Source organism: Leptinotarsa decemlineata, unplaced genomic scaffold (genome assembly GCF_025532065.1).
Source record: "Leptinotarsa decemlineata unplaced genomic scaffold, Ldec_3_MD MMD2_tig00026328_RagTag_RagTag, whole genome shotgun sequence".
In the NCBI taxonomy this organism is placed as follows: Eukaryota; Metazoa; Arthropoda; class Insecta; order Coleoptera; family Chrysomelidae; genus Leptinotarsa; species Leptinotarsa decemlineata.
The window spans coordinates 19,947,257-19,964,187 of NW_027412688.1; the positions used below are offsets into that span (position 1 = coordinate 19,947,257).

The 16,931-nt window shown below is 33.0% G+C and overlaps 1 protein-coding gene across 1 annotated transcript in view; it reads left to right on the forward strand.

The window, feature by feature from the left end:
• LOC111518162 (transcription factor rough) overlaps positions 1 to 8,639 on the forward strand; it is a 48,115-nt gene extending 39,476 nt beyond the window's left edge. Inside the window, exons 3-4 of the mRNA XM_023174522.2 lie at positions 2,484 to 2,718; positions 8,037 to 8,639. Of these exons, the coding sequence (XP_023030290.2) occupies positions 2,484 to 2,718; positions 8,037 to 8,196 (395 nt within the window). The 3' untranslated portion in view covers positions 8,197 to 8,639. The remainder of the gene's footprint in view (positions 1 to 2,483; positions 2,719 to 8,036) is intronic.
• The last annotated feature ends 8,292 nt before the right edge of the window (positions 8,640 to 16,931 follow it).

Here is a 16,931-nt window from a genome sequence, read left to right on the forward strand (position 1 = left end):
ACATAATTCGGGCTGAATGATGGCATCGGCTATGTTGGCTTCACATCACCTTTTCGTGAGATGACCATGCCCTCAATTAGAGTTCTCGTGAGCGACGGAAATTGACTACCTCGGATTCTTCTGCACACTCTCACAGACAGAGGCGATGTTTTCGGCAGATTATGTGTTTCGTTATATAGTTTTTATAACTAATAATTGGATAAATCTCGAAACCGGTCGTAAAAATAAAATAAGTATTGGAAATTAGACAAAAGTGTTTTTATTCATTTCATTGAAACGTTGTCATTAAAATTATTAGTATCCCTCTATTACCTTCATCATTCTTTCCGAAATTGGTTCATTCGTTATTAAGAAATCAAATGTTGAACGTTTTATTTAATAAAAAACAGATAATTCGCTGTAGTTCATTTTATTGAGGAAAACAACAAGAAATAATATCAATGGGATTAAAATCAACGGATACATTGTTCAAAATGACCTCCACCTAGTATTATACAATAATACAGTTAACTCTCGAAAGCGTTCCGTACATTATTCAAGATGTCTGGAGTCAGCAATCGGCGTTTCCGAACAATTCTCTGTCGCAGGTCTTCTAGATTTGTAGGCTTAGTAGAGTACACTTTCGACTTCAGATGATCTAGCTAGCTACTCCACTGGACCACTTTTACCGATCCAACGCATTGAATAACGTTCGTTCAAAAACTGTCTCACCCGAACATCAAAATGTGGGGGTGCACCATCCTGCTGGAATATTATTTCATTTTTTACTAAATTGTCATCATTTTCTAAAATTTATGTAATCATAGGATGTACACAATCTTGTGATAGATTAAAGTATGTATCTCCATTGAGATTACCTTCAATGAAGAATGGTCCAACAATATGACTATCAAGGATGCCAGCCCAGACATTCTATTTTTGTGGAGTTTGTGAATGTGTTTTCATTACTAAATGAGGATTCATATCGCTCCAGTAACGACAATTATGTCAATTCACTTCATCATTCAACAAGAAAGAACTTTCGTCTGAAAAATTTGAATTGTATAATAAGTTTGGGTGATGGGTCAATTTCTGACTGAACACTTCACAAAACTGAAGTCGACGATCAGGATCATCTTCGTTTAATAACTGAACTAGCCTTATTTTGAAAGGATGGAATTTGTAGGCTTTCAAAATCCCGAAAACACTAGAAGCTGATACACCAGACGCTCTAGCTACTTGTCTGATAGATTGTCAATTATCCATTTGTACATTTCCTAAAACTGTTACTTCAACTCCGTCATTTCTGATAGGACGGGATACTTCATGTTTTCATGTTGTGATCAGAACCCGAAGTTCGAAACTCATCCATTAACTGTTTAACGTATTGTTGGCTCATGTTGTGGTCTGGATGATTCGTATCATAAATTATTGCAGCAGTTTTAGCACTTTATTGATTCGATAATAGGTTGCAACAATTTCTATTCTTTCTCCACTGAAATAAACCATGTTGGAACACAGTGAACAAGGATGACTGAATAATAATTCGTGAAGAAGTGACAGTGGCCAACTATTTACTTTTTATTCTGCGACAACTATATTCAATAAAAACTACCAGTGCAGAAAAAACTAACAGTGTCATCCATTTCAAAATGTTTACTACTAATTGAATAAATTCTACAAATCTAGAAGATCTGCGACAGAGAATTGTTCGAGAATGCCGATTTCTGACTCCGGGCATCTTCAGTAATCTAAGGAACGCTTTCGAAAGTAGACTGTATTTTGTATGGAACTAGATTTTTGTTGATTGCCTCAATAAAATGAGCGATAGCAAATTTCTTTTTTTTAATAAACCGTTAAACATTTAATTTCTCAATAATGAATGAACCAACTTTGAAAAAAATTACAGAAGTAATAGAGGGAAAAAAAGTCCTTTCAAATGATGTATCACTCGACCCCCCATGCAATTGAAAAAAATTGGGGGGGTAGTTGCTGACCGCAGGGGTTGAAGTTTCGGGTATGATTTCCAAAACAAAATTAGTCCTCCTAGAAATGAAAATTGACGTGTTCTTTGAAATTTTCGATTACACGTCCGTTTCTGACTTACAGGGGGGTCAAGTTTTCGTTGGAACGCCTTGTATATATTTCACGGAGTACGACGATGAGTCGGACATCAAGTTCAGATTCGTTAATCCCTTTCTAATTTGTGAGCAGAGTTTTGAGCTCGGTGAGCACTTTGAAACAGTCTGATTTGCACAATCTGTAAAAATTATTTAGCTGTTTGAGTGACGAACAATACGATTTCATTGACTTAATGGATAAATTAGATAGTTGCCATCGCTTGAATAATTTCATAACAAATTGAAGTACTGACACTGAAGGTGTGGCATTTACTTAAAATCGAAACCTTGAGCGAAAGTCAAATCTGTATATGATGATAGATAAGTCCTTCATTGATAAGTAAATAATGAAATGGCATTTCGAATTTCTACATTTCGTTTTAGTGGCAAGAAGGCGCCGAAAGGAAGGAAGACCAAGGAGACAAAGGACAACTTTTAGTAGCGAGCAGACTCTGAGACTAGAAATAGAGTATCAGCGATCAGAATACATCAGCAGAGGACGAAGGTGCGAACTAGCGGAATCTTTAAGGCTTTCTGAAACGCAAATCAAAATATGGTTCCAGAACAGAAGAGCGAAAGATAAAAGGATAGAGAAGGCTCATATAGATCATCATTACAGGTGAGTACACCTATGTCTGCATTTTGGCAGATCGTGATTTTTAATCTGGAAAAGTTTATGATTTCTCGCTGTTTTATTTTATTCAACCTTCCACAATCTGAAAAATCAACAAAACTAAATTAATTGAGTATCTGGTGGAGTTTAATAAAGGACAAACTAAAAAGTTCCCCAGACGAGTTACAGCGTAATAATAAATGATGATAATGAATACTGACGTGTTTGAATACTCAGTAATTTGTATATTAAATAATCTATGAGAAAAAAAAGAAATTTATATAGTCAGTTCTCCCTTGATTGCATTTAATTGCATTTAAACAGATTATGTATCGATTTAGCTCAATATATTGTTCAAACAGTGAAAGGTTGAATACCCAAAAAAACTGCAAGAAACATTGACTCGTCCATGATTGTTCTTCTCTCCAGTGTCAAATTATCTCAATTATCGGTTCTAATTATCTGCTACAACTTGTTTGATCTAAGAAGAGACTTGGGAATTTCTGCTCTCTCGCTCTTTCGCTAGTACCGTACTAGCGAAAGAGAGAGAGAGAGCAGAAATTCTCAAGAGTCTTCCTAGATTCGATTTTGCTTATTCTTTTTCAATTGCTATTTATACATGCAACATAACTGAATAACTTATTATTCAACAGTTTAGGTCACATTCTGATGACACCAACTTAAAAAAAAATAGAGATTGAAGTAACTTCAGTTTTGAGGAAGGATAAATCATTTCTGCTATACGAATGAACTATTTGAACCGTCATTGGTAAGGAAGAGATATGTCTTCGACACTGTCGAATATTTTTGAAAAAAAAGCAAGAATTTTACCCGAAATACATAATTTTATGTGAATAATCTTTAATTCGTAAATTTGAATGGCAAGCAAAAGTTATAAATTATGAAATGAAAATAAAGGTTTGTTTTTAGTAAATGTCTAAATGTCTCAACCACCAATTAGAAATACTTTAAATCTGAGAAAATATCCTCAAAGAGCATGAAATTTAGTAAAACTAAATGTTACAACAAAAAAATGAATTGAAATAGGAAGTGAGTGTTATGCTTGGAGGAGTAATTGAAAAAATATCACAAAGTAAATATGAGTATCAATTAAGAACAATATATGAACAATCAATACGCAAACCAAATGAGGCAATTGAAATTTGTTTTCTTAAAGTTACAAGCTGCATAATAATCATTTTCTAAATTATCTACTTCTGTTGTTTGGAATATGTTGTGATCAAATGTTTCTCGAAAGATTTTTTCATCGCTAAAAAAATGCATTTCAAAATCATTACTATTTCTGTAGTCGAATATTGATATTGAATAAACTTTTTTATGTGTCCAATTTTTATTCGTTCAATGATTAAAAAAATGAATGTCCACGCTATTTTCATCTGCAAGATTTTATATAATTTTAAATAATTTCGTGGACTTAGATTTGTCTTCTTTTTTTACAATGAGATACATACATAAAAGCTCAATCTGTATCCCCACCCTTTGAACAAATTTTTCATGAAAATACAGTACTGATTTAATTAATGCTTTGCGATTCAGTTTTTCAGTTGTTTCACAATATGACTGTTCTCAATATTTTTATAGTATTGAAAAAGTATGATGCAAAAATGTATTTGTTTCAATAATATGATATAAATAATAATTTTTCAAAAAAAGTTTCCTTAATATAAATATCAATCATCAAAAAATTATTTATTAATATCAATTTCTTGGCAATTAAAATGTTAAGGAACGATTACTGAAAATCATTGTTTTCATCAAAGTTTTGTGAAAATCTCCAAAAAAATGCATTTTTTCGTAACAATCGTTCAAACAATGTGGGTTGAAAATTAAAAAAATCATCATGTAGTTTTTAGCGATGAACTTAATATATTATATTATATACAATATCTATTTGAAAAAATATTACCTCAAATTTGATATAGAGTTTTTAGATGCCAGAATAGGCACTTTCTCAATCACCTTCACCTTCTGAAGACGCCAAATTGGTTGGTGAAACGCGCGTCTAGAAAAGTATTGCATTTTTGATGATTGGTAAAAGTGCTTGTTTTGGTTTTATTTCACGCCAGAAGTTCGAGTTTTATGTTTTATTTCTTGACGACATCAACACTTCAAATCGAATGGCACGTTGATCGTGATTTTCGGTCTAAGAGGTCAGTCAGATTCTCGATAAAATGGAACTTGAGAACCATACTCTATTGAATTCTAGTCTCAACAAGAACCCTGAGTATTTAGGAACAGAAGAGTTATAACTTTAACCGAGTCTATTATAAATCCTCAGCATTCTAGACAGCTGTGAATTGGACTATGGTTCCAAAGTTATTAGATTTTGATATTATCGATTCGCGAAGAACGTTTTTGAATTAAATATCTCACCAAGCACACCGACCATATTGATCTGAAAAAAACCTCATATCAAATGTCATATCAAGAAATACCTGAGAATGTAAGTACATGTTAAGGAGATATTATCACTCCGAAACACCTGTTTCATAAAAATTGTTATTCTTTCAAATTACAGCTTATTGTCATGCAAATACATCATAACCACCCCAATAATGAACTATTATACTTATCATCGAAAGGGTACTTAAAAATACAAATAAATTAAGTGTAATGCCTAGATATGCTAAACGAGGTGTAAAAACAGGGTACAGACCTGTGTTTAATCTCTCTACATTATCAGTTTCATCGCTAGAATAGTTCATGACGTTCATTCGCATGGAGATATCATCTAAAGGGTGTTGGGAAGGTAGTCGTTGAGTAGTTTAAGTTTTATTATTTTCTGAAATAGTTCATCATTGTAATGATTTGAATCGCATAGAGTTATTATAGATATATGGTAGTTATTAAGATTGAGTAAATAATAATAGATGGTATGAAATAAAATTGTCACCATTAAAAAACCAACTCCCTAAATTTTTCCTGGAATTCATAGTAACATTATGGGAATTCTATCAATTTATGTTCAATTCCTTTCAAATTATTGAAAATTAATCTAACTTTTCATTTGAAATTCTATGATTCCATACCTGCCCCGTGAATGTAAGCAGTATTGGAAGGACAAAGCTCGGTATTTTCATTGGTCCTTTATAATTTTAATAATAATAATACACCTTATTTTCTTAGTGACATCCAGAAACATGTATAGAATTTGTCAAAAAACAGTAGACAATTAACTAAAAAATTGAACTATGCTATAACAATTTTCAATTGAAGGTGATTCATTAGCAACGTCGCACTCGAAGTGACCAACGGATCCTTTTACCAACTCTGCAGAGGCGTACCAAAATAATATTTTCATTCATTTAAATACATAGGTAATTACGTAAAAATTGTCATAGTAGGTGGCGCTACCTAGTGTCATTGGTAAAACTGATTACATTTTCTTATTATGCCTCCTAATACAGTAGGTACTTCAAAAAAATTTACAAAATAATTATTATGTCCCTTTTATATAGAAAGAGAACTTCAAAGCAAAGAAATAATTACCTATGTTATGCTTATGAAGTTTCAGAATCCATTGACTCGTTCGAAGAGAAATCGCCAGTCACACATGGACTACAGCAATAGCTCAATCTTCTTTCCGTATCCGTTCAATTGCGAGTTCTAATAAACGTTGGACATCAGAAATTTTAAATGTTACGTTTTCACGAGCTACGTAACCCTTAATTTGAGTCCAGATTAATTCTATCGGGTTTAACTCGCAATGGTAAGGAGGAAGTCTCAAAATAGTGATGCCTTCAGCACGAGCTATTGTATCCACCACATGCTGGCGATATCTGTCACAGTACTGTTTAATGACACTCATTAGTGCACTATCGTTTAAAAAGCCACTCTCGCTACCTATATGGGCAACAATTAGTCGTTGCCCTTCACCCGTTGGTCCACAAATGCTTGACGATAACTAGTTACAGTAGTATCTTGCCAGATCTTAGATACTGTGTGACCAGCATTCACCCACGTTTCGTTCAGATAATAATTTTTTTTTGTGAGCAGAACGCATTTCTCTAATAGAGTGAAGATATCTCCGTCGCCATGAGACTATATCTTCTCTTTCTATCAAGACAGATTTACGGGATCGTTTGACATTTATAAATTTTAAATCTTCTTTTAATAAATTCTCCTCTTTGCTCATTTTTGGAATGAGATCATTATCCATTACCTTTGTCCTAATGGATTCGAAAATACCTATTTTCCATAATTTAATTCTTCTTATATCAGGAAAATAACTGTCTTAACGAATAACTGACAAAACTTTATTTAATGTAGGTATTTCGTTTTTTTTTATAAAATAGAGTGTACTGTTTTCTTAATAGAATTCTTGACTTCTTCGTCGATAACCAAACACTTTCTGCCAGAGGATACCTCCGGCTCCAAAAAGCCGTTGTTTTTCTTGAGTTCCTTAAGAATTCTAAACATTGTCGATCTATTGACACAGGTCATACTCGCGCATTTTTGCACTACTTTTTCCTTACTTTTCATTTCGGGCAAATATTGTATTTTTAAAGAATTATGAACATTCATAACAATTGTTTTTTCATTTATATTCAATACTGACAGTTACGAACGCTTCACGGTTCCCGAACAACTAGCTTCCATGTTGTACACCTTTTTATTCAACGCGCTCTGTTTAAAATCTGTTTTTCCGTCAATCAGCTGTCGTCCCCATACGAACGACAATTCTCAGAAGTTGAGAAACTTGTGCGAGCTAAGGTCTTACCTTTTAACATGTGATTCCTAATTAACTTGAGGAATATCACTAAAACTAAGACTAAGACTAACTCCTCTATCATGGCCTTTAATTTCCCGACAGAAAATAATGTATTATTTTCTTCATATGGAAAAAGCCAAGTCGGTCCTATTGATGCACCCTTCTTCTTCAAAGAAACTGTTTTTTCAATCCTCCTCAACTAAATACTCATTTGTTGGAGAATATCTTGGTTACTCCTGGACATATTTTCACATTTATCGTAGTTGATTTGTTATTTTGTTTGTTATGAAAGAGATTTTTCAAAAATAAATTTTGTATATTCATTTATTCAATTCGTTGGTAGTAAATTATTTGAATGCAGTTCGCATATGGACAGCCTCATAAAGAAGTGCGAAATATTTGGAATCCCCAAGATTCACACTTGAAACATTTTCGAAGTACATTTGACATTTTTCATATGAAATCTATGGTAGTAAATATCTTTCGTTTTGATTGTTTCCATCATAGAAATAATAGTTACAGTATTTGGAAACATTTATTTTATAATATAAATTTTCATGTACAACTTTGTTGATGCGTTTTATTTTTTCAGAAAATTATTGGGAACATTTCCTGGTAGTCTTTGCCCAGTTTGTTTGGAAGGACCATGTATTCACGTCCCTTCGTTTTTACAATCACAATATACACCATCTCAGCCGAACACGTCTTCTGAAGATTATAATAGTAATGACAATGATATAGATGTAATGTAAACCAAACACCGAAGAGTTATTGTTGGTTAAGTGTTATAATTATTACACATTATTGAATATATACCCTAACAAATTATTTACATCATAATTCATGAATATACAAACGTTTTTAATTACTTACTTATTACTTACTTATTTTTATAGAGATGGTTACGAATGTGTTTTCCATGAGACTTATCAAAAGAATATAGAGATTATAACATCTCAAAAAAATTAATGTATTATTTGCCAAAGAAAATGAATCTTTTTATAATCCTCCCCAACAAATTCTTGAAAACTATGAATACAATTAGTTAATTGCTGAAACTGAACTGAAACTGAAAATGTTAAACGACATTTGTGACCTGAAACATATTTTTAATTTACTTCTATGTACATAAGAATTTTAAATAAGAATTAAAATTGACGATGTCATATTTACATAATCCTCTAGTCGATATCAAATTTTCTTGTAACTATATGAAAAATTAAAAAAAATAATATTAATAAAAATTTCAAGAAACCAAACCGTCTTATCATTTATTTCGAAAGTCATTATGTACCCAATGCTTATTGTTACTCAATATTATATTGAATGGAATCATGAGGCAATACTTTTCTATGAGGCTAAGGGTTTATTTGATAAACATGGTAATTCATTGCCATTCACTTTCAAATATACTTTTTTATTGTAGACATGCCTCTAATGTTGCCAAAAAACACAATATTTCAGTTATAAATTAAGTGTTAACGAAACCTGTTGTATTTTTTCCATACATTTTAGAATAAGCGCGTAAAAACTCATCGTGAGTGTAATGGAGTCGGATTGTGACGTCACCTCTCTGATGAACATTGTTCCAAACCAAAAAATTATGAAAGTTGTTAAAATCGGCACGACGAGACCCAGCACAGAAAGCTACAAATTCGTCAATTTTTTTTTAGGACCACTTTGATGTAAGTAAAAAGGTGCGTAACTCAAAATTTTCCATAAAATGCGATAAGCAATTATTGAGGTTATGTTTGTTTTAATTTTAGTTACACGTTGTATGACAATCCATAAATTCTATAAACACCGTCTAATCACTGAGCCGTGACGTCATTCGCTCTGATTTTTGTTCCAGTTCACATGGCCGATTTCAGTTTTCCACACTTTCATTTTATTGAAAATCATAATAAACTGGATATTTTTGATAAAACTAAGTCATTTTTTACCTCTCAACCTTTTTTTCACCAATTGTCTAATTTATAATAGTGTTATAATACAATGTTACTTGCTATTTCATCAGTTCGGAATTCCATTGTCTAATATATGAATTGATTTGATAACCCTGAATAAAATCAAAAAGATTAACCGAAAATAACAATTTTATTAAACAAGAAACTGAAATTACAAAGAAATAACATACAAAACAACAACCAAATAAATAAAAATTGGAATATTAATAAAAAATGAAAAAATTGAAAAATTCTTCGGGTGATAACTGAAGATGATTGTGGATACTAACAATCGAAACGTTGTGACATAACTTGGTTTGAAATCTTTTAATTTTTATTTTTTCATTTTTTGTTAATTTTTTAATTTTTCAATGTTTTCAGCTTTCATTAATATTTCAATATTTATTTGTTTGGTTGTTGTTATATGTTATTTCTTTGTAATTTCAGTTTTTTCTTTAATAAAATCATTATTTTCGGTTAATCTTTTTGATTTTTTTTCAGGGTTATCAAATCAATTTATATTATATTAGAAAATGGAAGTCCAAACTGATGAAATACACCACGAAACATTGTACTCCACCTTCAAACAAATGTTATTTGCTGTTAGTGATAAATATGATAAATATTCAATAGTAGATTCGAAACTAAAGTTATCTACATAAACGTCATTACAACCACAACTACCTACCACAAGACATATGGAACTAGATTGACAGAAGACAGTGTTACAAAAATGCTTATTTAACATGTTTTGGGTTACTTTTTTGTTTGTCATCGAAAAACACCTAATCAATGATTGAAAACGTTCGAAATGGAGTTGGAATAGTTCCAAAGTAAGACTAGAATCAACTAAAACGTTCTGGTTTATTATGACAATCTTGACGTTACACAATATTCAATATGACATTTACAGAAAACCCCCTCACACGGGACTGTATCTGAATCATGAATCTAACCACCATCAATCATCAAGACTCTAGAACTTTGCTTTGAAACGCGGACTCAAATCGCAGCAATCTTTGTTTACCAAAGCGAATACTGAACAAGAGTCTGCAACTCTCGCCAGCATTCGTGTGGCTCTTGAAATCGGAAAACGTGGCAAACCATTCACCGATGGAGAAATGATAAGAGAATGCTTGATTGCAGTAGCCGAAGAAATATGCCCCGAAAAGTGTCAGTTTGTCAGCAAACACCGTGGCTCGGAGGGTGCAAGACATCGCAGAATATATATCAACTCAACTGTCTGACAAAAATGCACATCATGAGTGGTTTTCTCCAGCATTGGATGAGTCAACGGATGTGTCAGATACTGCTCAGGTGTTGATTTTTATTCGCGAAGTAGATAAAATCTATGAAGTGTATGAAGAAGATTACCTCATCCCCTTTTTTTGTACCAAGATGGAGTAGTAGAAAGCCAAAAACTTTCTTTTCCAAAAATGTATGAAGAACTTCTTGATATTGATAGTATTCACGGCATGACAACTGGGGCAGATATTTTCAAGGGAGTTGAAAATGCCATTAATAAAAACAACCTTCGATGGAGAAATTTGAAATCTATCACAACTGATGGAGGCAAAATATGTATGGTAAAAATAAAGGAGTGGTTGCACTTGTGTCAAAGGCTGTAGAAAATGATGGTGGTTCAAAACCATTAGTCTTACATTGTATCATTCATCAACAGTCCTTGTGCGGAAAATGTTTGGATATGTCTGAAGTTCTAAAACGAGTCATATCAATTGTTAACTTCATCAGATCCACTGGGCTGAATCACCGACAATTTCGCGAGTTTATTCAACCAGATTGGAGAAAATGATTTAGCATATCATACTGCCGTACGCTGGCTTAGTTGCGGAAAAGTCCTTAAGCGCTTTTTTGAACTTCGAGCAGAGATCGAAACTTTTTTAAATGAGAAGCAGCGCCCTTTTGCCGATTTAGAAAATAGTGAATGGATATGGAAGTTAGCCTTCTATGTCGATTTGACAAATCATATGAGCGAACTGAATTTGAGATTGCAAGGAGAAAATCAGCTTCTCCCTGATTTATACACCAATATCAAATCCTTCAGGCAGAAAATAATACTATTCCAATCGCAATTACGTAAAAAATGTTTCACACATTTTGAAATATGTGAAATATTCAGCCACACTACAGAGACTGAATTTCCCGTCAATTTTGCAATCGAAACTTTGAGTGCTTTGAAGATAAATTTTGATACTCGTTTTTCAGATTTTGATGTCATTGCGAATGAAATTAAGCTTTTTCAAAAACCTTTTGATTCTGACATTGAAACCCTGGCTCCGGAAGTCCAAATGGAAATTATTGATTTACGGTGCAGTGATATGCTTAAGAACAAATATCAAAATTCATCTTTGTTGGAATTTTATAAGAGTCTTCCACTGGAACAATTTGATAATTTGCATAAATTTGCTCGTGGGTTGTTTTCTGTTTTTGGTACTACTTACTTGTGTGAGAAAACGTTTTCCAAGATGAAGTACACAAAGAATATTTACAGATCTCAATTAACCGATGAGCATCTGAAATCTCTTTTGATAATTGGTACAAGTAAAATTGATCCACAACTGCAAAGTATTGTCGGTGGAAAATCACAATTACATAAATCCCATTAGTGTTTTTGTTGTACTGTGATTCATTTCAATTATTTGTTAGTTATTAATATGCTTAAACTTAGATACTTAAGTTAAGTTTTTTTTGTCATCATTTCTGTCGTTAAGTTTTACCTTGCGAGTAAATAAAACCGAGTAATTATCATTCTGTGTTTTCTTCTTCAACTTATCACATCAATAGTAACAACAATTAGGTAATCATTGGCTGTCGCGGGCCAGATTGATGACAGTAAATCATTGGCTGTCGCGGGCCGGATTGATGACACTGGCGGGCCGGATTTGGCCCGCGGGCCGTAGTTTGGAGAACCCTGCTTTAGAAGAACGTGCTTTCGTGCTCAGTAATACGGAGGAAGGTCTCGAGAAGAAACTAGCCATCACTAAACAAAATATTCAACGGAATGGTTACTCCAAAGTGATGGTAGAACAGATTTTGGCTAGGAGACAGCTAAAGCACCACAAGGAAGAGAAGCCGTCACAACCAGTGCTTACCTTTCCCTACGTCCGAGGACTGTCTAAGAAGATTGGAAGAATTGTATCCAAGTACAACATCAGAACCTGCTTCAGATCTAAAAACACCATCCGTAGCACCCTCACGAAAACCAGGTCACCAGACGCGGACTGCGATTCTAAAGCTACATTAACCGGATACCTTGTGAATGCGGCAAATCCTATATCAGTAAAGCTAAGAAGCCATGAAAGCCCGCATTGCTGATCACAAGGGAAACATACAGCGAGGAGGAAAAAGCAAATCAGGAATAGCAAAGCACGTTTGGACTCATCAACATAACATCAAGTAGTTCCAAGCTGGGATCATCCACATGGAGAAACACTGGTTTCAGAGGACGTTTAAAGGAGTTGTATATTTTTTGTCCAATGACGCATTCAGCCAAGCTAGCGTTGAGGGAAGGGAGGGAAGAGGCGATAGGTGAAAGCGCTCGAATGACCTATAGTCATTTCCCGGAGGAATAGTTCAGTCATCACCCGAAGACGATTGTGGATAGTAACAATCGAAACTTTGTGAAGTTACTTGCTTTGAATTCTTTTTAATTTTTCTCTCATTATCAATTGTTCAATTTTTAATTTTTCGCTCATTTTTATTTCATTGTAATTTTATTTTACAGTTAACTGCTCAATGCAATTGTCATTTTTAGCTATTCATTTAAATTCTTAATTTAATTTGTTTTTGCAGAGATTTCAAATCATTTTATATCATGAATTCATGACATATTAATATCATCAATTATACTGAACGATCCAATATTATTTCAATAAAAATATGTGAGGCGATTTTTTAATCTCCCAGACTAGCCAAGTATTTAGCTAGCCATAACATACTTTAACTTCTTCGTTCCATGTGTTGATTTACACAGATGATTTATTGAATGTTTACTATATTTTTTTGAATTTTTGCAAATACCTCACAATGACATCCACTCAAAAGTCAATTTGATAGTGGTTTTTCACCAACACAACTCCTTATGTCAAGAAACCAGGGCCGGACCGTTATCAGAAACCGGCCCGAGCTATATACAGACAATGTACGAGCCCCGGGAAGTGAGGGTAAGGAAAAGCATTAAAAACTCTGTTTTTCTTTTAAATATTCCTAAATATCTAACAAAAAATGCATTGAATGGATTTTATCGAAAGTTATTATTATTATTATTATCAATTACTAGCTATGATAGTGTGTGGTAGTTGTAATGAAAGGAAAAAATTCAAATTATAAGAGATCAACATATTTTGCTTCATAAACTTTCACCAATACAAAAAAGACTTGTTTCACAGTATCCCAGAACATTCCATAACATTCGAGAGTGTCATGAAATGTTTCACAATGACCTCGGATGTTCTGGAATGTTCCCGAACGTTTTTGATTATTATGAAGCATTCTACAACTTTCCAGAATGTTTCGATATGTTCAAGATAGTTGTGAAATGTTCTCGAATTCTCCCGATTGTTCTGGGCTCTCCTAGAAATATCTAGAAGTCTATAATCCTAGTCCTTATGTCTTTTTAAAACCACTCTTTTCAGGTAAAAACAGGATTGCTTTTCATGGATGGGAAATAATGAGCCAGATTATTCCCAAACTTTCCACTACATTTCAGAATGTTTCGGGATGTTCTGGAATGTTGTAGAATGCTCTCTATAAGATCGTTTCACAATGATCTGGGAAATACGGGTATTATCGATTGTTCCCGAACATTACACCACAGTCTATAATGTTCCGCGACGTTCTGGAATTTTTCAGAACTTCCTAGAGGGCCGAACTATCAGCCTTATATCTTCAAATGAACGGGTAAAAACGACAACCTTCTTCATGAACAAGCTTATGTGACACTAAGACAAATGACAAATAAAAGGAATATATATGTAGTAGTTGTTTCGAAAGGGCTTTTTCTTCCAATTTGTACCTGAAAAAAAATGTATGTACATAATCTGCACACAAATGTTTTTTGTGTGAAGATGAAGAAGTAGAAGGTCTCCCCTTTCAATTTGTCGCATAAATGTTCTGCTACACTTGCGAAGCCAACTGGGTGTTTAGAATTCAATATTTCTGTTTTCGATTGTACTCTAAAAACTGTCCATTTACGAATACTATATTTTACATCTCCATATTTCCATTTTAAAATAAAGCTGTCGATTTCCACTATTCGTTTCATCAACAAAACAATATCGTATTTCAAAACGAACCGATTACTTCCACAATCGTCTTATTCTAAAAAGAAGAACGATTCCCGGAAAGCTCATCATTCTGGGACCTCTGTTTATTTTCGTTCGCCAACATTAAAACGTTTAGGCCAAGACGACTATTAGACCTAACAATATAAATATCGTGCTCAACAATCATTGTGGAGAGCAAAGCGTGTCCGATCATTCACAAAAGAAGAGATTAAATCCAGGTGGATGGTTCCCAAGTTAGGGGATTTAAAGTTCGGACCCTCTAATTTCGGTTTTTTGTTTCTCCGTGCTCTATTACAATAAAATATCCATATGAGCGCTATCGGCAGTCTAACAATGAGTTATTTTTCAATAAGGGATTTTATTTGGTATTCGAAGAAAATGATACCTTGATTGGAATCTGCTCGATGAAGGGTGATAGATTCTGGGTCTGATTGAAAATGAGAATATTACAATTCCTTGGAATCTTTCATATGATGTGATCAGCTGAGAATATAATGAATCAGGGAATAAGTTTCAGGAATTTCGAAGTATATACTTAGTTTGATGATACAACCTTATTATATTTTAGTAAAAACGTTGATGTCAGACATAAATATTTACGTTCAAAATGATTGGCATCAGTCACCTAAATTAATCTTGAATGTTTATAAATAATCTTTCTTTTGATTAAAAAATAATTTCCTGTAAACACACACACACAAAAATTAAAAACCAAAATTATTCCAATAGATGGAAGTAGCCATTACTACGTGATAGGAAATCATAATGAAAAGAAGAGAATTGAAACTTTCTATGTTTTTTGCCACTTTTATTTGTAACTAACGTTACTGCAGTTTCGTCCTATAAGGACATTTTCATTGACATTGACATTGAATACCCGAATTTTGTTTACTTGGACAATGTGGATACGCTAATTAGAAAACCGGTGAGTAAACTGAATCGATTTGATCATTTAACAGGTCTGAATGCCACTTCCACATTGTGAATGCCAATCAGAATAAATTTGAGTTCAATGTTTTCAGGAAACCTAGCTATACAGACATTACCATCCCAAGCGATTCTTTCCGTCCAGACAGCCATAAATTATCAACCTACAATTCAATGTTGCACAGAGCATTGATATAATTACAAGGTAATAAAATGTATTTATAAATCATTTTATTTGGAACCGACTGTAAATTTATTTTAATCAAGAAATGTTTTTGATATTCAAACTCTTCTCAAAATTAGAATAATATATTTATATATTAAGTGTTTACCGGCTACAAAAATTTCAACAAAACATTTAAAAAAAATTTAAGATATCCATATTTATAATTTCAACTAAGACAAATAAACCGTTTCAACATAGACCAACCCGATATATCATTATTGAAGATATTGTTGGAAAGGTATTGCTATTTATAATCAGTTACCAGAAAGAGTACAGAGTATCGAATCTTAACGTATTGCTCTTTAGAATAAATTTCGAGATCGACCGCATTAGCCTAGGCAAAATTGCCTGTCTGCCATGAGCTCGATCAGAGAAATTTAGAGGATGTCAACACTTGGTATTTTTTTTTAGGTTCATTTTGTATTCAATATATCATAAAATTTCTTAGAATAATTCATAACATATTTTTTGTTTCAATATTGTATTTCTTCATTTTTGAAATCTGTTTTAGGTCAATTGGTGAGACGTTGAAAAATTTGGGACCGAAAGAAAAGAATATTCTTTGTGTTAATGTTTTTTCAAAGGATTGTAGGTACATTAACATTCATGTTTGTGGCAGACCTGCTCATTCTAATTTTTTTTGGTCGAATTTCTCTTGATTTATGAACATTCTCTTCAAACATTGGTAAGTGTGTAATAGTTTAACATTAAATATATTTGCTTTCTGATATAGGTCATCGGTGGAAAAACGTTTATTTTTTTTTCAGGATGATTTTCAATAGTGTGTTTTGTGTTGTTTGCTTAATGTTCAGTGTGTTGTTGAAAACTCCACCCCATATTGTGATGCAGTAAGACAGAATTGATTCAGCTAGGGAGTTGTAGAGCATCATGACGTTTTTTTCTGGAGAGGATATCTCTTAGAGAATAAAAAATGTGTATAAGTGTTCTGAGGCGTATGTTTACATGCATGATATGATCAGACCATCGTATGTGTTGGTATAGAACTACCCCTAAATATTTAATTGATGACACATTTTGAATAGTAGCACACCCACATACATTTTTGTGACAGTTTATAGAAT